This window comes from Pholis gunnellus, assembly GCF_910591455.1.
Source record: "Pholis gunnellus genome assembly, chromosome: 18".
Classification (NCBI taxonomy): domain Eukaryota; kingdom Metazoa; phylum Chordata; class Actinopteri; order Perciformes; family Pholidae; genus Pholis; species Pholis gunnellus.
The window spans coordinates 8280952-8304608 of NC_136545.1; the positions used below are offsets into that span (position 1 = coordinate 8280952).

General features: G+C 42.9%; 1 protein-coding gene across 1 annotated transcript in view; it reads right to left on the minus strand.

Moving 5' to 3' along the window:
• Positions 1-1248: 1248 nt before the first annotated feature.
• Positions 1249-23657, minus strand: part of epha5 (EPH receptor A5) — a gene marked incomplete at both ends in the record, with an annotated part of 54281 nt that continues 31872 nt past the window's right edge. Inside the window, 14 exons of the mRNA XM_079178862.1 lie at positions 1249-1360; positions 1946-2110; positions 3208-3401; positions 7063-7212; positions 8183-8324; positions 8416-8483; positions 12009-12070; positions 12567-12752; positions 14054-14179; positions 14974-15041; positions 18466-18568; positions 18733-18802; positions 19016-19105; positions 20441-20565. Of these exons, the coding sequence (XP_079034988.1) occupies positions 1249-1360; positions 1946-2110; positions 3208-3401; positions 7063-7212; positions 8183-8324; positions 8416-8483; positions 12009-12070; positions 12567-12752; positions 14054-14179; positions 14974-15041; positions 18466-18568; positions 18733-18802; positions 19016-19105; positions 20441-20565 (1661 nt within the window). The remainder of the gene's footprint in view (positions 1361-1945; positions 2111-3207; positions 3402-7062; positions 7213-8182; positions 8325-8415; positions 8484-12008; positions 12071-12566; positions 12753-14053; positions 14180-14973; positions 15042-18465; positions 18569-18732; positions 18803-19015; positions 19106-20440; positions 20566-23657) is intronic.

The window sequence follows — 23657 nt, forward strand, 5'->3', positions numbered from 1 at the left end:
CGTGAAGTATCCAGTTATATGAAGCTAAAGTTGATTGCTGAATGAGTTCTGTCTGGAGATTCCTACAGACTTTCAGTGCAAAGATGACGGATAGCCGGCTGAATATCTTTTACAGTCTGCTGCTTCATTCAGAAGCTGGATTTAGGGACCAGATTGTTCACATTCTATCCCCGTTTGACAGTATTTTCATATCAAACTGAATAGAATGACTTGGCAACCAAGTGTTGTGATTTGTGTAGTTTTATACATTCAGCCAGAAGAGCAGCTATAGGGTACCATAATGCTTCAAGCCTTGTATCTTTTCACACTTTTCTTTTGTAGGTTCAATAAGACCCAGACGATTTCCTTGTTACTTTGTAGTATTTTAAACTTCAGCCTCTTTAAACGATGTAGCTTGCATTATGTAGTCTTGTCTTGCATCGCCTCGGAAGACAATGAAGTACATGATGCAGAATACGAGTCTGGACCTTTCATTAGTTTTGTACAGCTGAATTAAAACTGCAGTCTTGCTGCTTGAAGATGTGCCTGCGACAGGAAAACTAAATCCAAAGCACACCAGCATGGCAAAGCACAGACTGAAACTAATAAACATGTTGTTCTTGGTCCATTATTACTTCCCCCCCCCCCCCCGCCTGAGAATGGTGTTCAGTTCAATGACTCGTGATGGAACCGTACTTCCAGAGAAAATTGCCACAGAAACTGTTCAGATCCGCCGGGTTCAGATCACCTGAGACGGGCTGAAAAAGTTACTTTTTTAGCCCGCTGCGTGAAACCCCATGTATTTGTGATACAGCCAGAAAATGCTGGCTGCTCTCAGAGCCAGATCTGTGGTCTGTGTTTCACGTTGGATCTGAAAGAATCCAAACAGTGCACAGAGGTATCACAATCCGCAAGATTCACACAAATGGAATAATTCGAATGAAAACTCTTCACTTCAGTTCAGTTTCGCTCACCATCGTCTTTCCTTCATGTAGCACCACTCAGCTCAGTTCAGTTTGGTTTTAGTGCTGCAATGTCAAAAAAAATCCCCAACGACACCAAAAGCAAACTCCACACACAAGAACCACAAACATGTGGATCCTCCAGTTTAGATCCATATACACTGGGCTTCTTTGTCCTCAGAAAGTGCTAAGCCGCTCTAGGTCCAACAGCAAGTCTTTTCGTCAAATACTAGGTCCATAAATTGTGTGTGTGTTCATATGTGAGCATTTGTGTGTGTGTGTGTGTGTGCATGCCTGTACATATCCATCAGATGTTTACAGTAGAGTTGGTGTTGTTCATATGGACTCTCATCTCTTGAATACTAGTGATGATTTTTTTTTGATGTCCAGCAAGGCTCACTCCTACTCTTCGCAAATCCCTGAAAAACAGCACAGAAACAACAGGCCCACGTTATCAAGCAGCCTGCGAACAAATAAAGAAATATATGATGCAAGTGATAAAAAAACAACAAAAAACACTGTACTTAAACTTAACTTAATTATTCTATTTATTAAACTTCATTATACTGATATGGTAGTTTATCCATTCACATGTCATACTGACAAATTAGTTGTTTTGTAGCTATATCTATCTTTATAGACGCTCTCAGTTCTGTAACGGGTGCATGCGTTTTAGAACTTTTTAGCAGACTTGCAACCTAGATCCTGCATCCTCACTTAGTTTCGACCTTCACAACATTTTGTACATTGTAAAAAAAAGTATAAATTAAAAATGAGTTGTTTTGTATGTGCTGTATTGAGCATTTGATAGTCAGGGTTAGTTGTCATTTAAGTCTGGATCATGTCATTTTTTACTTTAAAGAGTGACAATGAGGACTAGTATTTATTTATACATTTTCTTTTATACAATTTTGCAGAAATCTAAAAATAAAACCACAACCATCTGCATGGCTAAACATTCTGGTACTTTTTTTATGTTTGCGAGTGTGTGGAAGTGACCTTACTCTGATGTCATCTGAGTCACCGTCTCCAGTGAAGAGTAACCTCCTTCCATGAAGAGCTCAGTGTAACGACCCATCTTGATGGAGTCGAGCCATTCCCCTACGGTCTGGCTCAGAGTGCTGCAGTTCCCTTCTACACTGGCATGCTCCACTAACAGGTTGGAAACCCTGGTGCACGTGAAGATGAAGACACAATAAAAAGAATGAGTAAGACAGTCATCGAATGAAAGCACAAAAGTATAAGAAATATTAAGGAGTGGGATTTTACTGTGCAATCGACTACATTTTGAGCTCAAATGTCATGACAGTCACCAGCGAGGCTTCGTTATGCTATTTCTGCATCATCACGCAAAGCTCAAAATTGCTGTCCACTCAAAGCGCCTTCTCATTCAGCTCACTCGCCATGCTTTCAAACAGACATGTTCATGCAAGCTAACCGTATTCTCCACGCTGTCGCTAGAACAAGAGCGTTATGTGGCGTCCCTTTAATCTGGCTAACTGGCATATTTTATTGCATGGGCTATTAGGTATGCCACTGATTTATTAACTGTGTTCCTGCAATGTGTTTGTAAGTGTGTCTGTGTGTGTGCGTGTACACGGACAGATTTCCCATTATTTCATTATATCCGCGAAGAAAATCAGGTAATGTGGGTGTCTGACTAAATGTCTGCTTCCCAGCACTGATAGCCGTTTCATGCCATTATACACTAATGCAATGCATGCGCATAGTGGTGAAATACTAATTGAATATTCAAATGTTACGATAATCAAAAGATACCCCACTGAATACAATTCAGACTAATGTGCGGTTTTCGGAAAACCGAGCCACTTTCATTTATTTCCTCTCGTCTACTTTGCAGGCATGCAGCAGTTAGCTACTATGTCCGTCCTGATTTAATTATGCAGCGACACAAGACTTCAATAAAGACTCCATTTCTATTTCATCTGAATGGTGACGAGTCTATTAGCCTGCAGAGCTCGGTTTAAGTCACTTAAGAATGATTAGGTCAATTAAAACTAAATGCATTTTCGTGATTAAATAACCGACATACATCTCTACCTGAAAAAGTGAACACAAAATTACATTTAGTAGCCTTACAAGCAGTAGGTGTGAAAATCAATTATTGAAAAGTATTGAATATATTCAAATTTAGCACGGAAAGGATATCTTATTCATATATCAGGGTAACAATTGGCCTGCTGTTGGCCTTCAGAATAATAATAAAAAAAAGAAAACAACAGTGTTTTGCGCTGTGAATTCGTACCTGTGTGAGGAGTTGACCAGTTTTTTTAATGAGCTGGGATTGCGAATGAGTTTGTCTAGCAGACAGACAATCTCATCAAACTTGGGGCGGTTGCTGCGTTCTCGCTGCCAACAGTCCATCATGAGGTGATATAGAGCCTCAGGGCAGTCCATGGGACCCGGCAACCTATAGCTCTCCTCTACTGCCTTTATTACCTGCAGGGATGGAGAAAGACAAATAGCGGTTAGAAAAAAAAGTGAGATGAGTGAGAGAGTAACACCCAGTTTACAAAGGCTGTCCATTGGGTTTAGGAGTCGCAGTGGCGACCAGCCATAACAGTGAAACCTCCCATGTAAGTCTCAATCCTCCCATCCAAACAGTGACTTTAAAAAGGTGCAAAACGTAATGTCCAGAGCAGCAAAGAATTATTGTATAAGTTAAGATATGGTGGAGTAATGTCTACCTAAGTAGTGAATAAAGGCCCTCTCCCACTGTGTGTGTGGTTATCCGAGCTTCTCTTTGCTTTGTTGAGATAGCCGGTCGTGCTCCACTGGTTAGTTGATGGCAGCCGCTCTGCACTGCTCTCATACGGCGGCTGCAGCAGCACTTTGGCTGTAGTTTGCACCGCGAGGGCTCTTAGCAACGTTAGCTGCAAGCCGGCGGCTCAACAGTCACCAGGGTGAGAGCCATTGAGAAGCGATAGAAATCCTCCCAATCTTGTGTATAGCATCTTTAGCTTGACTTTTTCAATGTACAGCACTGACAGAAAAGCACTAAATCTCCAGCCGTCATCACCCATCCAGTTGTCAATGGTCAAAACAGGATCATCACCACCCAGAAGTATTATATGGAAGGCTGGTCACCAGCCGACATATCCTGAGCATTGAACAGTTTGATGGCATGAGCGGCAAAAAACACTTCCTCGCACTGTCAGACCTGGCCTTTGGCAATCAGAATCTAAGCGATGCAGTGCCTGAATCTTGATTCATATTAAAATATGCTGATCAGTTTACAAGCTTGTTCAAAAGACTCTGGACTTCAGAGAAGAGGTGACAGAATTTGGACCCGCACAGTAATCAATGATGACCGAACAGCTGTCTATTATTAGTATTTTAACAGGGAGTAATGAGATAATATGATGATGCAACATGCACCCGCCAGACCAGCTTTTAAATGAGACACATTTAAAGAGAAAAGGTTTGAGAAAGAGAGACGGTAAATGTGAGACATCTACTGCATGGGCAGAGTCTGAAGAAGAAGACACAACTTGTTTGACGCCTGGACCTGTAATTACCTTTTCACAGCAGGACTGCGACAAACTTCAGCAGAAGTAATGTCACTTTCAATTTGAAATCTCCGGAGCAAATTCCTGAACCCAGATGTTTGCTCCAGGGATGCTCTGCTCTCTATCTGACCCCGCACTCAAAACCTCCATGAAGTTAGCAAGCGAAAAACGAACCCCCCCCCCCTCCCCTCCCCTGCGAGGATCAACAAAGCAATACATCATAAAAACAGAATTTGTGTATTTGATACGCTGCACGGCCCAGTTAATAATTTCCGCAAGTAACAAGACGCTGTTTCTTTTTTTTTGGGGGGGGTGGGGGGGGGATTGAATTAGATGAATAATAAATAAACCCTGGCTCTCTCCGCTAGACCCTGCAGTGGAAAGCAGTGTGGAGTTTTCAGCCTAGTTCTGCCAGTGCAAGACACTGGAGGGAATTGATTTGCCTTTGCTCGAGTCAAATTCGTACAAAACACAGACGTGATAGCACTCCAATAAACGTGCGCGCACGAACGCACGCTCGCACCAAAGCGTGAGATAGGAGCGCGGCATCGAATCGTTGCCGTTCGTTGAGGAGGGGCGAGGAGCTACACATGGCTGACTGGCGGGGAGGAAAAGATCCGAGGAGGGGAACATGAGAGGCCGAGGCGGGCGAAATAAAGAGCGGGCGGAACGAGAATTAAAGAAGAATACTGATGGAGTTCACATTTCGGAGAGACAAACGAGAGGAAGCAGCGAGGAGGAGAGGGGTAGAAATGGGAAACAGAAGGAGAGAGCTTAGAGAAAGAGGAGTGCGAGAGCCTGCACTTTCTGGCGCAGATCAGAGAAAATCCAGCATAACGCTTTCAATTAAACATCAAACGTCTTCCCCTCTCCTCTCATCTTCCTCTCCTCTCCCCCCTCTCTAGACTTCTCTGAGACAGACAGCCTAATAACCAAAAGGAGGGAGGGAGGGGGCTGAAGCAGGGGATGAAGAGGTCACTGGAGGGCTGTGCGCGCATATGGTGTGTGTGTGTGTGTGTGTGTGTCTGTGGGTGGGAAATGGTTGCGCGTGTGCGGCGTCTGAGGCAACATTTGCACTCATCGGCATGCGACACTAAGGCAGGTCTTTCTCATTAAAATGTCTTCCGGGCTGCACTATAATGTAGGTGCTGGCCTCCCTTCCTCTTTTCCTCACCCGCTTCTTCTCTCCGTCTCCTCTCTGATGCGCAGACACACAAAGGTCATTTGGGTACTTGCTGAGTAGAGCTAACTGCGCTATACCACAACAATTCATTTTCATTTGGCCAAATATGTCCAGAATTGCTGCGTTTTGTTTACAAGTGTTCGAAAAACCTTTGGGCCAAATGTGAGCTATATAGATAGCCTAAGTGAGTGTACAGTCTGCTGTTTTCCCTGCCACGTTTTTCTGCTTAGCTCTGCACCTCCATGTGTATTCACCTGTTTCACTCTTTTGCTTACGCACGCCTTTCGCTACATCCCGCAATGTCTCCCTCTGTGTGTTTCCATTGAAGCTATTCATTCTCATTGTCCACACTTTGCAGAAATAGATTCGTATTAATAGGTTCCTGCACAGAACCTCCTTATTTCAACCTCGTTGGACAGGAAACGTGTTTCACCTTTTCGTCTTTTTCTCCCTTTACGTCTTCATCGCTGTCTGTATTATACACAAGTCCCAAGTTCACAAGAAAAAAATAAGTATTTTGTGCTCTAAAACAGCATAAGGGGCATTTTCTTAAAATGTATTCTTGATAAATATGAAACTAATATCAATATGCATGTCATCAGAAATCTATCATGATCAGTCTTAAGATATGAAGCAACCCCAAGGTCGAGAAAGACTGTCCCAGTTTAGGTTCAAAGTTGATTCTTGACCTTGGAACTTGCAGTTGAGCAGCTGAAACAGCAGTTTTTCTTAACTGCCGCTTCCAATTTCCTTCAAGCAAAAGTCTGACATTTTGGGAAACGCTTATTTGCCTTCTGGCGGAGAGTTAGATGTGAAGATCGATACCACTCTCATAGCAACCTGGTAAATACAAAGCTACAGCCAGGAGACAGGGGGAAACGGCAAGCGGGGCTCTGTCAAATGGCAACAAATCTGCTGACCAGCACTGCTAAAAGTCACTAATCATCATGGTATATCTCATTTGTTAACTTCCAGACTTTTTCTTGGCTCTGGGCAGTTGCCAGGCAACCATACTCCAGGAAGTTATTGGTTGCGGCCAAGAAACCGTCCGACACATAACACCCCCCCCCCCCCCGTAAAACAGCAAATTGCCATTTAATTTCTACAGATTAAAACAAACGAGATGTATTGTGTTATTTAATAGAAGAAAACAAAAATACTGGGCAAACTCTGCTGACGAAGACCATGTGATATTATTGAAAGCGCCAGAACAACTACTAAATGGACATTGAGATTGTTTTTTCAGTTGTATTAGCCATTTCATGGCTTCTATACAAAAGGTTGAAAACTTTCCACTTGCTGATTAAACTGCAGGGTGACTAGTTTAAAACAAGACAACTTAAAACTGACAAAAAAGCGTGTAGCATTCGCACAAACATGTTCCAAGACGACGTCACGTCAAACTCACATCTTGATTGGACATCTCCCAGTATGGCCTCTCTCCGTATGACATCACTTCCCACATGACAATCCCGTAACTCCACACGTCGCTGGCCGAGGTGAACTTCCTGTACGCGATCGCCTCCGGAGCCGTCCAGCGAATAGGGATCTTCCCGCCCTGTGACAACATGCAAGAACATTCACCAGATTTAAGGATTTAAAATGAAACTAAGTTTCGAACTGTGACTTCAACTCATTGTGGCGCTTAACATAAACATAAACAAGACTTGCATCGCCAACAGCTCAGTGCCACACTTGTTCAAATCACCTTCTTTTGTGTATAAATACAGCTGCAGGCATTCAAAATTCCGAGGATGGAAACAAAGAACAGACCTTAATTGAGACACTTGTGCCGCATGTGGTCCAACGTACAATTACACTAATGAACACGATCATGATACCAAGTTTGATTTTCTTCAACAAATCCCCCGTCCTAACTGTTGGGGGGCCTTGACATTCTTCTGCTCGTTTTCCTCAGCTTCATTATCGCGTTTTCATTGCAAAGATAGAAAAGTTCACAGGACGACTGCTGAGTTCCACAGGAGAATGTGTTTTTCGGCTGATGAGTAGTGAAATTAGCTTGATGCAGTATTGATGAACACAGCAGCGGGATGTCTCAGGGTCTGATTATTTGAAGGGTGTGAATGAAGTTATTCTCACTGCTGTCAGGGGGAGAGACAGCGAGAGACAGAGAGAGAGAGAAGAGATGTAGCCTGGCAGGGAGAGGTGAGTGACAGGATAGATGGCGCTAAGGCAGCAAGACTCGGTGCTAATTGAGTGTTGCAGAGACTGTGCTGAGTACTAATTGGTCCTCCTCCTGCAGGAAGCAGCCAGTCTCTGGCTGACAGGACGCTACTCAGTCCGGGACACACAGCTCAATTTAAAACCTGCTGCCGCCTGTATGTATGCGTGTGCGTGTGTGTGTGCGTGTGTGTGTGTATTCGGTTCGATCAAGATTCTTATGTAAGAGTTTTCAACTTAATCCAAAGTTTGATGTGACCAGCATCTTACCCTTGAATACTTGAAACCATAAGTGACAGTGAAAATACAAGATAGTTGCAGCTCTATAGAAAAATGCCCAGTCTTACCCGTGTGGTGTACGCCGCCTCGGGGTCATCTTCCAGGACTCGGGACAGGCCGAAATCAGACACTTTACACACGAGGTTACTGTTGACCAGGATGTTACGAGCCGCGAGGTCCCGGTGGACGTAGCCCATATCTGACAGGTATCTGCATTTATCAATAAAAATTGGAGGATTAAATCTAAACTGTGCCCTCATGATGTGTGCTGTAATAGAGGTTTGTTTGCGTCGCTGTGTACCTCATCCCAGACGCAATGCCACGCAGCATACCAACCAGCTGGATCACAGTAAACTGACCATCGTTTTTCTGAAAAAAAAGAAGAAGGGACAAAGAAGAAAAAGACTTGATATTTGGCTCTGAGAACAGGGAACAGATAACATTCAGAGGGGGGAAAACATGGGGAAATATCACATGATGCATTTAAAATCATGTTGCAAATCCACTTAAACAAAATCATCTATGATTTGGTTCACTGCCTGCCAGTAAACGTCAATATAAATGCTGTTGAAACCGGATGCTCTGTATGCACTTTCAGTTACGTAGCATGTAGTCAACGCAGTGCGTCTATAGCGTCTACACTGCATTGGATTCCTGCACTAGTTCTGTAATGCTCATCACATGGTTTGATATTAAAAAGACTAATGTAGTGAAACTATGTGCTTCAATGCAGAGCATTTTTTATCATTTACATCTTTCCGCGTGTAGCCTGCAAAATCAGGTCAACTTGCTAAATAATATAAAGAGGCGTAAGACAGAGGACACATATGACCTCTGCATTGTAAAATGACTGCTCAGCATTCTATTAACGGCCGCTTAAAGGTTGCCTTGCGGCATGAAAGCCATTAATGCCACAATTACCGTAAGTTATAGTATCGCGACGAATACACAGCGCTACATATCCAACTTTAACTCACAGTTTTAAGTCAGTGGGGGATTTACAGTTCTCCTTCCGGGAAATATAAATTCCTAATAATTTATCTCTAATAATAACAATTTCCTACACATCATGGCAATGGTGATAGCCATTGCGCTCTCTGCTTGGTATCACCTGTGCACCTTTGTACCCCAAACTATGATGAAGGCTTCCTCTAATCCTGCACAGAGATTTGTGCCGCCCTGCTGTCAGAGTCGCACCACGTTTTACACTGCCTCGGGTACAGACACCAGCCAAGCCTCGTCTCCCTCGAGCAAGTCACGGCCACTCGTTCCTCATTCCGAGCCCTGGTTTAACCTTCCCTTGTGGGACCTTTAAAACTCCATACCCACGGTTGATAATTAGGTCTTTTTAATAACCAAGGAAGAATGATGATGGGGCAAAGAACTTTTTGCCAAGGACAGAATGGTTTTTTTCTCTACCTTTGCATGCTGGTCAGGATGGTCGCTCCCCGAAAGAGTATAACAGAGTATGACCCTGATTTACTCATAAAAAGACCTTTTTAAAAAAAAAAAAGTCTTAAAGTCGATGCAGTCTTTTTTCATTCCATGCCCTCTTCCTCCTTGTCAAAACCAGTGGCGCCAGCATTACCTACATTGAAACTCAGCTCGCGTCGTTTTGTCAGAGAAGCGGGTGTTGTGCTAGTTTCAGATAATGTAGCTTTGGGCTGCAGAGTTTTGGCAGGCTCACTTCATTCAATCTCCACACACCCAAGGCTGGGCGATATATCTCATACTGTACATTGAGATATATATATATATATATATATATATATATATATATATATATCACAGTATGACATGTTTTCTGGTAATTCAATAACTATAGGTCTATATGAAATAACGGCAGGGTAACACCTATTTTTGTATTGTGTCAAACAAACAAAATGACAATCTTCAAATGTTATTCCCCCGAAACTTTTCACATTAGACTTTCTTAAAAAAATGAAGTTAGTATGCGCTTGTTATTTTCATTTTAGACAACATTGTGTATCACGAGGTAATATTTCACCACGATACGATTCCATTGAAAGCCGATACATTATCATGTTGAATTATCGCCCAGCTCTACATACACCCAGATTATTTTCATTTTCAAACTTGTAGCCTTCAGCCCCAACCGACGCCGACTCAAGTGGCATCACTTGAGGCAATTGTTTTGGTGCTGTAAACACTCTACTCACTCTCTACCAAAGAGAATAAAAAAGGCTGACTGCCTAACACTTAAGATAAAGGCGTGAGCCTTCATGAAATACTGATAAAAACTGTAAATTATAGCACTGTAACTGCTGTTTCCATCAAATTGAAAGCCCTTCCAACAGGGTCCCCCTTTGTTTTCTCCCAATGATCGCTCTCAGACTGTTTAAGCCTCAGCTTTATGAGCCTTACACCGCATTGTCCATAGCTGTGACCCTTAATCTTGGAGTCAGTCCAGCCCCTGCTTCTCTCATGGCTGTGTCATTTCCACCCAGCCTCAGTACACCAGCCATCCATGTAATTACTTCACAGGGTTGTCCGGCTGCTCCGCCTGCTGGTCTGCCCGCTCCTCTGCCTCCCTTTGCTATCCAGTAGCATCACTCCCTGAGACGCACATGGCAGCGGTTTCCACTGACTACAGCCCTGCAGCGCATCCCTTCCTCTGTCTTTTGTCTCACAGCATCCACACATTCCGGTTGAGAACATCTTGCTCCGGTCTCCCCAGCCTGCATTGTTTTTCCAGCACCCCGCCACATTATTCCTCACCTTTCCCAAATTTCCATAATTGCAGCGCTGAAATATGCCATTTTCCATCATGCAATCACGTGACCTTATTTCGCTCATCTCTCAATTAGCCATCTGCTGCGGGAGTTTAGCCTTTCTTTTTATTTTTTCCAGGCAGGATTTAGCCTTGTCCGCCAACTGAGCATCTTGCCATTGTAACCAGTGAATAGACTTAAGTTCTCTGGAGAGGGATCACTTAATTCAGAGGTTTGCCATCCTTCATTATAAGCCCACCTTCTCCACTCAGTGAAGTCCAAATTGTCTAGACAAAGCAGACGTGATTCCAGCCCCGAGTGCTCAGATGTCTTTCATATATTCTGGCAAAGTGATCCGTCTCGCAGTCGGGGCTAGTAAACAAAGAAAATGATAGAGTAACTTCAAAGTCGGCACCATGTAGACCGGCCTCCTGTGACTATTCAGTGCAAGTCATTGTCGTTTCCTAAAGTGTTTTAGAGAAAGAACGCTCCCGCCACCCTCAGAATATGACAAAGTAACTTTGCTTCCCCCTTGACACCTGCCAACGTCTTCACAGTCACACATCTTGCACAACACGGGCTTATTCTTTACACAGACATTCATGGCTATCACATATTCTTCTCTAGTTAATGTCTGCTTGAACGTGTCGAATGATGAGGTACTGAATTGGAATAATGATAGCTTTGGTGGACATATTCTCCCACAGCGGTGCTTCCATCGCCACTGAAAACAGCTTTCATAAATGTATTTTTCTTTCCAAAAGGATTAAACGTTTTAGTTGTTTTGTTCCCACCCCTGCGATAACTGTCCTCCCAATTTGGCATATCCGCAAGTGGTGGCTCTCCAGCCGTGCCCGTTTGCCAATTACCTCACTGCAGACCAACACAGATCTGTGTCTGAGAGCCGACGCCACTTCATTTTCATATACCACAAATATGCTGCGAAAACGGTTAATTTTAAATGGATTCTTGAGAATCAGCGGCGGTTCTCCACACCCTCCTCCTCTTCTTTCCCACCCTCTATACTCCCCATCATCCTCCTCTTTATCCACCATCTCCTGTCTATAAATATTACTCTTCCTTCCCATCGCCTCATCATCCTTCACTCCCTTCTCCCTAGATTTCCCTCTCTTAACAATCCTTGTCCCCCCCTCTGTCCTACCTTGAGGAAAGTGTCCAGTGATCCATTCTCCATGTACTCAGTGATGATCATCACCGGCTTGCCTGAGAAGCAAGATGTGAGAAAATAACTTCAGCAGGGAAATAATAGCACATATTTAGTTTGTAGTCTTTTCAGATGATTCAGCTACTCAGAATGGCAATGTTGGAGCTTTCTGAAATCGATTACATTTCATTTTGTTATTACTCTATTCATTATATAAATGCATAAACAGTATGTCAGAGAAAAGGTCATTTCAGAAGTACAACTCGAAGCACAACTGAGCTTGGGTAAAGCACAGCTGGCGCTGTCGAAGCACATCCAAACCTGACTGATGAAGAACAGCTGGGTCTGACGGATGAAAAACCCTGACTAAGTACAGCTTATAGACTGAAGAAATCAGGGCAGCGTCTGACGAGTTTAGCTTGAGATTCCCAAACATCTACACACAGTACCACTGTCACACGAGAAGCCGCAGTAATCTGCATTGTGACATATGTTCTAAATCCTGCGGGGCGATTCTGCAAAGCCTGACTCGAAACAGACATGGCGATGACTCACTCTTGGTGACCACGCCCTCCAGACGGATGATATTTGGATGGTTGAACTGGCCCATGATCGACGCCTCCCACAGGAAGTCGCGTCTCTGCTGCTCGGTGTAGCCTGCTTTCAAGGTCTTGATGGCGACCTGGATCTCTCTTTTCCCGGGTAGCCTCAGCGGTCCGCTGCACACCTCGCCAAATTCCCCTGTGGCAAGGAGACAGAGCTTAACCGTGGCCTTAACATTTCGGCGCACCTCGATCTGCAAAAGTCTTGTCCAACGATGAAGCAAACCTTTCATAGCTGATGCTAAGAAGAGTTATTAGTTAAAACCTCCACCAATTGTAATCATTTTCTTTTTTTCAATATCACTACAGATAGATACATAGAATCCAAAAGAAGTGTTGCTGCACAGCTAGAACGCGAGGTTCACACATGTTGCAAATAGACATGTTTGTCAGCAGGACACAAACACCATTCATAGCCACGCAAAGCTGTCATTTTCTAGCAGCGTTTGGCTTAATTGAGTATGCGTGGAAGCGTGCTTCTACACAACGGCGTGCAATGATGAATGTGACAGGTTTATGCAGGTTGAATAAAAAATGTTTCGCCCAATTTAAGAGGTAATGAAATGGTTACATTTTACACAACATGACAGAATCATCACGGTTATTAAGTGCGTTTTAATACTATCTCCGGGTCTGAAAAGTGAAGCCGATGCCGATTTTTAAATGGATTCTTTCTAATGGCCATCACGGGGCAACTCCTCTGGTTACACACATACGTTTGGTTGTATAGAAGTCTATGAATGACCCTACTTCTCACTTGATTTATTACCTTAGTAAAGATTGCAAACATTTTTATGGAGTTTATGGTCTCAATCGTTAATAGCTTCAAATATTTTTAATACGTCATGCTGTTCATTTAGTAAATGATGGTCCCATTTAAAATAATATATTTATTTTATAATATTCAAAATAGACCACAAAGCAGGGTAGGATTTAGGGTGTGGCTACCTCGTGATTGACAAGTCGCTACCACGGAGTTGTCTGGTCCTGGAGTTGTTTTCGTCTTAATACTTTTCAGTTTATGAAAGTTGACATTTTGGTCGGCTTGAAATGTCTTATTCAGTGTTCGGCTGTTCTCAGCTCTACCTTCTTGCATCACTTCCGGTTGAAAAAGAAGGAATCAGCCACTGCCAAAAACCAAGATGGAGATGGCCAGAAATGCCGAACTATACAGTCTATGAATACAGCATTGTTTAAATTCAGCTGTTACAAGATGATGGTATTTTTACCTTAGAATGCTTGACTGAACAGGTTCACTTCAGAATGAACCATAATGTATTCTGTGAGACATTATTGTGGCCAAATCAGCCCCAAACTGCCGCTCGGAATAAGAGTGAATATAAAAAAAACACACACACAGAGTTGACTCACCAGCTCCGATGATCCTCTCTATGGACACACACACACACACACACACACACACACGCAGAGTTGACTCACCAGCTCCGATGATCCTCTCTATGGAGATGAACGAGACATCAATCTCTTGGGCAAATTCATGCACGGCCTGGTTGGGATCCTCATAGGTGAGGGGGTCAATGTAGGTGCGCACCCCCGGGAACTTTACTGCAGACACACAAGCACCGGCATCATTACCATTTAGACGTCGTTTACCATCGCTAACGTTTAGTCAGCCTTGTATCCAGAATGCATGCATGCATAATGTAAAACGTAATAAGGCTGTCGCGGGCAATATTGCAAATCAAGGAGCAGGATAATTTTACAGCAATATTGAGGACAAGATTTTTTTTGTCAATGCCGAGTAGTATATTGATTCGTCAGTTTCTAAATGTCTACAAAATGGTCTGTATTATCATGAAAGTGTATACTGTGATATTAAATTGAATTCAAATGAATTTTAAGTATGAATCAATGTAACCGTGATGGCACACTGGTATTTTTTCCTGAGCTCTCCGGCGCTGATGACCCCGTCATGGTCGGCTCTGATGCCAGCAGATGGATGGCAGGATGCGATGCCAAAAATGTGGCCAACTATATTAAGCTGTCATGGCCTATAAATCGTCATAGCTTTCGTGTGTCCTCTGCCAACACGGCTGCCACTGAGCTGGTCCGTAGCCGTGTCATTTAAAGAATAGCTCCTAGTACAAACCAATGTCAACTGTACACACACACACACTCCTACGGGGATGAACAAACTCATACAGACATGACCGCAGTCTGAACCCTCTACTGTACATGTAGTGGACACTGTGAATGAATGAACACACACACACACACACACACACACACACACACACACACACACACACACACACACACACACACACACACACACACACACACACACACACACACACACACACACACAGAGAGAGTGAGTTTGGGCTTTGTTAACTTACTGTGGCCGTTGTGGAAGTGCATCTTCTCCTCTTCGGGATCCTGCTTTGCTTTACTGTAGCCACACCGCCTGAGAGGGAGGACACACAAACACATCAGAGTCAATGTCATGCCACAGCTTTGATATGTGCACATGTCACGGCATTTCATGCTGCCGTTTCGAGGCAGAAAACCTGAACATATATTTGTATAAATGGTTCATACTGATGACCTACAGGGGGTTGACAAAACAATGACAACACCTCAGTTTCAGTCACACAGTACATGCATTTTCAATTTATAGTATAGGAGAAAAATGCTGTACGCCCTTTTACAAATTATCTACTGTCTATCTAAACAGAACGCAAACAGTGGCATTTACACTCAGAGAGAAGAAAAGGGTACCAGACAGAGATCCCAGTAACGATACCATAAAATGTCCCAGACACATAAAAAGCTAATCCTGGCCAACACAAGGCAACGATCACACTTGGATCCAACTGCAAGATAAGCTTTTTATTTCCTCCTAGGTTCTGCTTACTTACATTTCAAGGTTTTCAAAAAAGTATTGCTGAAAATCCTGAAAACTTCCAGCCTTTTAGACATTAGCAAAGGACTGCAGTTTTCAAACAATACCATCAGAGTTGATCGTCAACAGATCAACTCTGACTTTTGTTTGGCAGAGGAGCGAGAGCAGTCTTGAGCTTTTTTCGATAAAGGCTACGTACAAAATAAAGATTTTTTATCAAGTCGCCTGAAAAAAAGAAGGGAATAGAAGAGAAATTCCTTCAGTCACGGCCTTTTGTCTGCATCCATATCATATCCTTCTCTCTTGCGTCCGTGTATCCCCTGGTGTATAGGCCAAAACCGGTATTAAGTTGTTTGTTGTGCCGATGTGTATCTGTGTCTGCGCTCAAAGCTTCCGCGTTTCAATATTTGGACAAGCAGCATCACAGATAATCAGAGATGACCCAGATTACACAGGACAGGAGGATTGATAAACGTGATCTCACACACAAACGCACACGCAAACATATGACAGTGACCAAACGGACACAGAGACACACATTTAAAATGCTAATTTATGAGAGGAAAATACATTGATTCGCTTTATTGTATTTGTAAAACCAAAACTCAACGGAATGTTTTAGATGCCTGAGTTTTCTGGAGTTTGAAGACAAAAAGCCCACAACACACAAGGGTCATGTCCATAGGACAGCCAGGCTTGACTGGAGGGGTTCAGTACGCGCAGCTGGACAGTCTGGGGGAGGGGAGTCTGAGAGTGTGTGTGTGTGTGTGTGTGTGTGTGTGTGTGTGTGTGTGTGTGTGTGTGTGTGTGTGTGTGTTTTCTACATGCGTGTCTGCCCGAGGCGGCTTGGTTTGCTGGATCTGTTGAGTCAAGGGGTTTGAGCACGCTCATGCCCAGCCGGCTCTCCAACTTCCTACATGTCTGCATCCGTGTGTTAACCCACGCGTACAGTACATGCATCCGCGTGTTATGTCCGTGTGTCTACACATGTGTGCTGTGTCTATGCCTGTGCGTGTAGTCTGGAGGATCACGCAGACGGGGGGGGGGGGGGGGGGGGGGGGTACAGTGGTTGGAGGGGGTTTGTGGCGCTTGTGTTCCAAATCCATCACTGGGAAATTTGGCATTCCTCCATCTCTCCCCCCCCACACGAATCTAGAGCCATCCTCATCCCAAAATCACCACCGTTTCCTTCCGATTTGCTCTTTAATCCTTGAACATTACCAGAGCCCCCCACTGTCTATCCGTCTGATCTTTCTGTCCAATAACGACATGAATTCAGACTCGGAGCTTCGTAAAACTGCCCTCATCTGTATTAATTATGGTTCAGTAAAGGCATTTGGACACACTAGTTGTTAATTAACTTAAATAGATACATGTCATAGCAAAATAAGGTTTACGAAGATGGAAAAAGTCTAAGAGTTCAATGAACTTTTGCAGACAAATAAAACATTCATGGACATAAGATCATATGAGAACAATAGGCTGAATGTCTTCTCAACACTGCATACATTTACGCAGGCCAGGGATTACATGCTCTGCATGTGTTTGAAAGCTTCCCTTGCTATACACAGTATTTGCATTCATGTATCGTGTGTGTGTGTGTGTGCGTGTGTGAAAAGGAAATCAGAAAATTGGTTGTACCAATTACAAGACCCCGTAAAGTGAAGGTCATACGAGACCGGAGGGTTGCAGATACAACATTAATGCAGTGTGTAATGTACAGACTGCTAAACGCTGATGTAAAACAGAGCAAAGTTGTGACACCAGACATTGAGAAGATTCCACTGGCTTGTATGAATCATCGCTGAAGCTATAACCTAAAACCCTTAATCCTCCTGACCTATTACAAATCTCTAACCTCAAGCCATGCATCTAATCCCATAATGCTGCTCTGCAACACAGAAATATCTGGGACACAAATTAGTTTTGGTATTGCTCATTTTTTGTTAGTCAGCAGTAGGACCGAGGAGGACAAGTGGATAACCTCTGACTAAGCCAACGTTGATCCGCAGGTTGAGAAATGTTCATGACTGCTGTGCTTGTAAAAAAAAATGATAATAAGTGTATTTAGAGGTTTCACGCAGAGCAGCCTCTTTCATCAGAATGAATAAATGACGTCATATTGTCCTTTGCTTGTTAAATGTATCCGCCATTATTTCCCCGAAGTGAGCAACGTTTAGTCTCATCGTCCAATAATGCCGCTTGCTCCAAAGATGAGAGGATGAGGGGTGTCACTACAGACATTTAGGTCAGCACAGTTGATGGCATTTAAATGTCCCATATTGTATAAAGTGAAATGTACAGCCGTATGTCTTTTTTTAATCATTAAGCAGGTCTAGGCACTATATGAATATTGTGAAAGTATCAAAAACGCCAAATTCACAGAGAATTGACAGCATTAAGACACTGTGCCTTTTAACGAGCCTCCCGGACTTCCATAAGGTCACAACATTACCGTCAGCAGTGCTGCTAAACTCTGTGTAGTTGACACAAACAGTGAGTCCCCAGCTGCAGTAGTGATACTGAGAAGATGGCGATGGCACAGATGAGGAAGACCCGGAAGCGTTTAGGAATCACACGCACACTGGGCTGTTTTTTTCGGAGACAGTCACTAAATCAAAGCGCTTCAAACAGAGGTTGAATACAGCCATTTTCAGAGAGACTGAGAGAAATGATGTGTTGTTTTTTTTTAAATTAAAGCATGCAAACATGTTCTGCTCATCACCTGAATTCTCACAGGAGAATGGTGGTAAAGGGACTTGCATTTTATCTAGCACCTTTCTAGCCTCACGACCACTCGACGCACTTTGACATTACATGTCAACATTCACCCGTTCCCACACATATTCATACAGTGACGGCAGAGCCCAGAGGCCAACGTGCTCATCACACTCACACTCACAGCACCCGAACCGCCAATCTTGAGATTAGTGGACACATATCATGAGTGTGTCTGTGTTCCTTCAGGTGTGTATTCAGGACTTACCGTCCACTGAGCAGGAATCCAGCGACTACCGCCAGTAGGACCAGAGCCAGCGTGATGGCCACCGCTACTATCGACGCTTGAGCACGCTCACTGGTCGCGGTTACTGCCAAAAAGGAAAAGAGGTGGGATTAGACACAAATAGTACACAAACAAAAGCCCACCTGCCACCTGCTGTATAAGCAGACTCCAAAAAAAAAAAAAGCAGGTGGTAGTCTCGTACAAGTTGAACTTGTATGCTCTCATGCGCTCCCTCTCTGGTGTACTCACAGTAAGGGCTGGTCTGGAATTCAAAACGTCGGCTAAATGCGCCATAGCCTGCTGAGGTCCTGGCTCGCACCTGAAAATGCAGCATAAGCAAATATATCAACAGTAAAAATCACACCATACTTATTTTTACATATATTAAAATGTATTACACATTTGAAACTTTGATTCAACAACTTCCATCTACTTGCTAATTTACCTCTTCTCATCTCAGACTAAAGTGCTTTTTATTATTCATCAATGCCTTTTTTTTTATTCATTTGGTTTTTTTTAACCAATGTTTGACCTGGAAGATGTAGACCGAAGAGGGCTTCAGGCCTTCCACCACCATCTCAGTCTCCTTGGATTTTATAATAGTGTAGCTGGAGTCCTGTTCCTGTGGGAGAAACGGAGGAGTTGTAATTAATCAACTTGCATTACATACATTCTTGTAGCCTTGATGATTATTTGTTGCTGCAGATATTGCACATTTGCGTCTTCTCGCCTGCACATTTTCCCTATTCTTTAGCACATTTGTATGGCTAAGCTACTGGGGATGCACCGATATTAGATATAAAGCAGAAAGTGATTCAAATAGCTGGATTGGATATCGGGGACAACGTGGTCCATCTATTGAACTATATTCTATATTCTTTGATTTCGATTTTTTTACCAGGTTACTGGTGTATGATTCATTATTTTTTAGTTTATATCTATTATCTATATTTGTTATATTTATAAAGATAGGAAAGCAATTTTTAAGTCGATCCTGATGCGCCCTTAAACATAAACGAATGATCTCAGTCACTTCCACACGTTGAGGCATACAGCACATTAATCAAACACTGGTATCAGATCAGTACTCTAATCGGCCGATACCCAAAGCCCAAGTATCGGTAAGGGGACTAAAAAAAGACCGATCGGTGCTTCCCTATAAGCTACCTGTAGTACGTGTGTGAGTGAGAGTGTGTGTTTGTGTGTAAGGATCAGTTTCCCAACTGTAACCACATCAGGTTTAAACACCGCTAAATGCCCCCTCCATTAGCCAGAAGCCATTAGCTAACCACTGACCACGAACCCTGCTCTGCTCTCCTGTATACCTTTATTCTGACCTTCCCAGAAAAGACGACAGCGGACGACTAAAGAGAGAAAAGAGGAAGGGCACGGGAACAATGATCTAAATAGCAGTATCGAATTCCCGCCTCTACCCAAATCCAACTGTGATAAAGAGAGGAAATAAAACCCCCCACACAGCTATAGCTCTGTCAAATGAAAGTCTTTTTGAGGCAAAGGTTCTTTAGAGGCCACTTCAGAAAAATAAGACACTTTGAAGACTAAATTGAATATTCAGCTGTATTTCTGAAGGCAATTTGAACAGTCTTTGTCAACACGTTTCCACAAATTGAACACGTTGAATAAATGGCTCACGAGGATTTTATGAGGCAAAACTAATTTGGCGACAGGGGTCATTACAGCGAATTCTCAAATGGATGCAATATAGCCTTCATTTGAAAGTCAAAAGGTAGTACAAGGTCCTTTCATTTTGTGTTGATTTTGGCAGGACAAAGGCTGCGTGGAGCAGACGAAAAATAAAATACACTGATGCATAATAGTGCGTGCATAATCAATACATCTGTGTAATCTGTGTAAACTTCTGTATAATGTGATCTTTGGAAAAATACTCAGCGGACAGAGACACGTAGCTTCGTATAAGGGGCAAAATTCTTTTTACCTTTTCAAAATACTTGATCTCGTACTCCAGGATGATGCCGTTTGGGCGATCAGGCTCTGCCCAAGAAAGGGAGATGCTGCTTTTCCCCGTAATGCCTTTTCTCACCACACTCACCGGGGACGGTGCTGCAAACACACAAAGATAAAAAAGACATAATACAATTTCAGGAACATTAGTAAACATCAAGCAGCTTAACACGAAGCATGCCAGTGCATGTGTTTTTTTTTTTTATTCCAGTATTATCACGCCTGACATAACATCCCAATAAACACAAGGGAAACGGTGCCAACGTTGGGTACCATCAGCTTCTAGAAGACATCCCTCTTTTGAAGACACCTCATGCTTTGATGTTTACATGCACAGAGCTAGTTGTAATGCTTGCTGGGACTGTTGTACGTTATGAAATATTAAACCGAAGACGAAACATCAAAGAAAAAAAAAATCATTAAAAAAAAAAAGACAAAAAAGGATTTTAAACATGGTGGTGAAAAGAAGGGGGTTCACTTTAATCAGACTGTGATGCATCGGGCTTTGCTGCCGTGTTATTTCTGTCACGCTGGGTGATTTTTCTCTCATGAGAGTTTCTTCTCATGGATTCAAGTTTGTTAGTTACCAAAGTTCTTCTGAGGTTGTTTGGCACAGTCCATTGAGCTTCATCTCAACTACTGAGATTATTTCTGGTACCAAAGCAGCCCTGCCTCTGAAAGAAAAAAAAGTGTCTACAATCTGGCAAAAAGCTCCACCTGTGCCTAATTAAACTATCCCTTTATATCTTGCTATTCAGTAGCTGCTGGCAGAGGACCCCGTGAAGCCAACTACGACACCACACATCTGGCACACAGCTTTTAGTGTACCACGTTTGATTACAGGGGGAAAAACGGTTTGTTTTAGGCTCTTTGCGAAGTTTCAATTTCCATTATAAGATTTTTGGTAATTTATTCTTTAAAGTTCTGATGTCAAGTGAGCTCAGTTGTGTGCGTTCACATCAATCGTCGCACCATCCTGTTGTAACATGAACTGTTGGCCCATCTCTCAGAGGGACAGTTGGAGAGTCTCTGACACATAAAGAGCTTTTCACTAGGCAAAATGCTCCCTCAGGCAACATCCTGATAGTGTGTGTGTGTGTGTGTGTGTGTGTGTGTGGGTGCGCTTCTCCTGCAAATGCTAAACAGCGTTTAGGTTTCAATAGCCTCAGCAGAACTCCACAGGGAATAAATCATTGCTACAAACACAGTAACTGTATCCTGAGTGGATGGTCGCACAGAAGTGTTATCTGCAACATCTTAAAAGCCTGAAACCAGAGACCCAATCGCACACACACTCAATGCTTAAACGCTATAAATGCCGGGATGTGATGATGAGAGAGAGGGCTTCTTTTCCCAGCAGCTTAGCGGGTAACAATACATCAAAAAATAAGTTCAAATCCAACGAAAGAGGATGCAGATTGCCATGCTATATTTAATCAAAATAGAATAGAGGGTCGTGTGCAGATTGCAGAGCCCTCTGTTGTACAAACTTTAGATTTTGGGGTTATAAGAATAAAGTTGATGATGTGCCATTCCACTTATACAATATGTATATATTTTAACTATGGCTGCTGCAAATATCTTTTTTTTCTTATATAATTGATGAATCCGTCAAATGTTTTTCCCCAAAATAAAATGTTTAAATTGTTTTGTCTGATGCAAAACCCAAATGTGTTAAAAAAAAAAAGAGAATAGGCAAATACTACGATATTTGAAAAGCAGCTGTGGGGATTTTTTTCTTGAAAAATAACTGAAATGCTGCATTTGTTATATAAATGGCTGAATTTTCGGTTAAATGAGAAAAGTTAGTTTAGGAAAGTCTTCTGTGCATCTAACGCATAAGTAATTCAGTTTATATTTGGATTCCGTTTCCAAACGACAAACGGATTTAATCATCACGTCATTTTCGTCTGTTCCTTCTCAGCCCTAACCTTTCCTTTTCACCAAATACCAAACGGCACAGATGCGCAACAATGAGACACCTTTTAGTGCCACACCTCAGCGACTGAGACTAAACTAACTAAGTGTTTTAAAACCTGACGGATTTGAGAAAGTTCCGTGCAGAGAGAGGGTGGGAGGTGCTGTAAGAGACGGAGGGGGTGCTAGAGGAGGAGACGGAAGAAAAGTGAGAGGGTTGACAAAAACGGGAAGAAAGTGAGAGATGAGACAGAGGGAGAGACACGGTGAAAGCATGTAGACAGGGCCCCAGCAACACTTTCATTTTAGCAGCAAGGAAGACAGAGGAATCGCACTCGCTGGTTCGAACACTTCCAGTGCCTGTTACATCTGATAATGAGCACCTACAGTACGGCATCGCACACCACAAATTAACTCTTAACGTCTGTGATGCTATTTTCTGTTTTACCAATCGAGCCGAAGCTTCCATTTCACGCGGGGACAGGTCGAGAAAGCTATTCAGCGGACGAGTGCAGCCCTCCAGTGTAACAACTCTGGCCTCAGATAAGAGCAACGTTATCACCGTGCAGAACATAAGCCTCTCAGACCGCTATCTGTCTGGAGCATCACTAAAATCAATACAGACCTTCAACTATCTGGTTTATTATACTTTAACTATACCCTCGGAGAATGACAGAGAGCGAGAGACCCGGAGACGGAATGAAAGAGATATGGGAGACAAAGAGAGATGGCTTTATTAAGGTTGTAAAGCACCGAAGCTGCTCTCATCTTTTATTTTTTTATTTGAAACATAAACACCCGTCGACCTGCTCTATCTCATCCCGCTCTCATGTTTTTTTCCTCATACAATTGCAACAGTGACAGTCATTTGGCAGCCTAGAAACTGATCCGTCACGTAACATATTGCAATCTCACCGGTTGCAACCCGTACATTTCAGTCAATCAGGAATTCATAAAAGTCTTAACAGGAAGACTACTGGAAGTACAGGGCGCCTTCTTAGTCTGACCATTAAACTGCAACGTCCCCAGACCTTTGCCGTATGTCATTCCCCATCTCTCCTCCTGTATTTCCTGTCGGGTATAATTCATAGGAAAATACGTTTAAAAGAATACTGAATGTTCAAACTCAACCAGATGGAAAGCAATCTTCGTATAAAGTGAAAAGTTACCCTGGCCCTCTTCTTTCCTAGCCTATCTCCTATAGCCTATCTCCTCTGCTCTGATCTACCAAATGTGTCATCAATCTTTGAAAAGGTCTCCAAACTTCCTGTTTG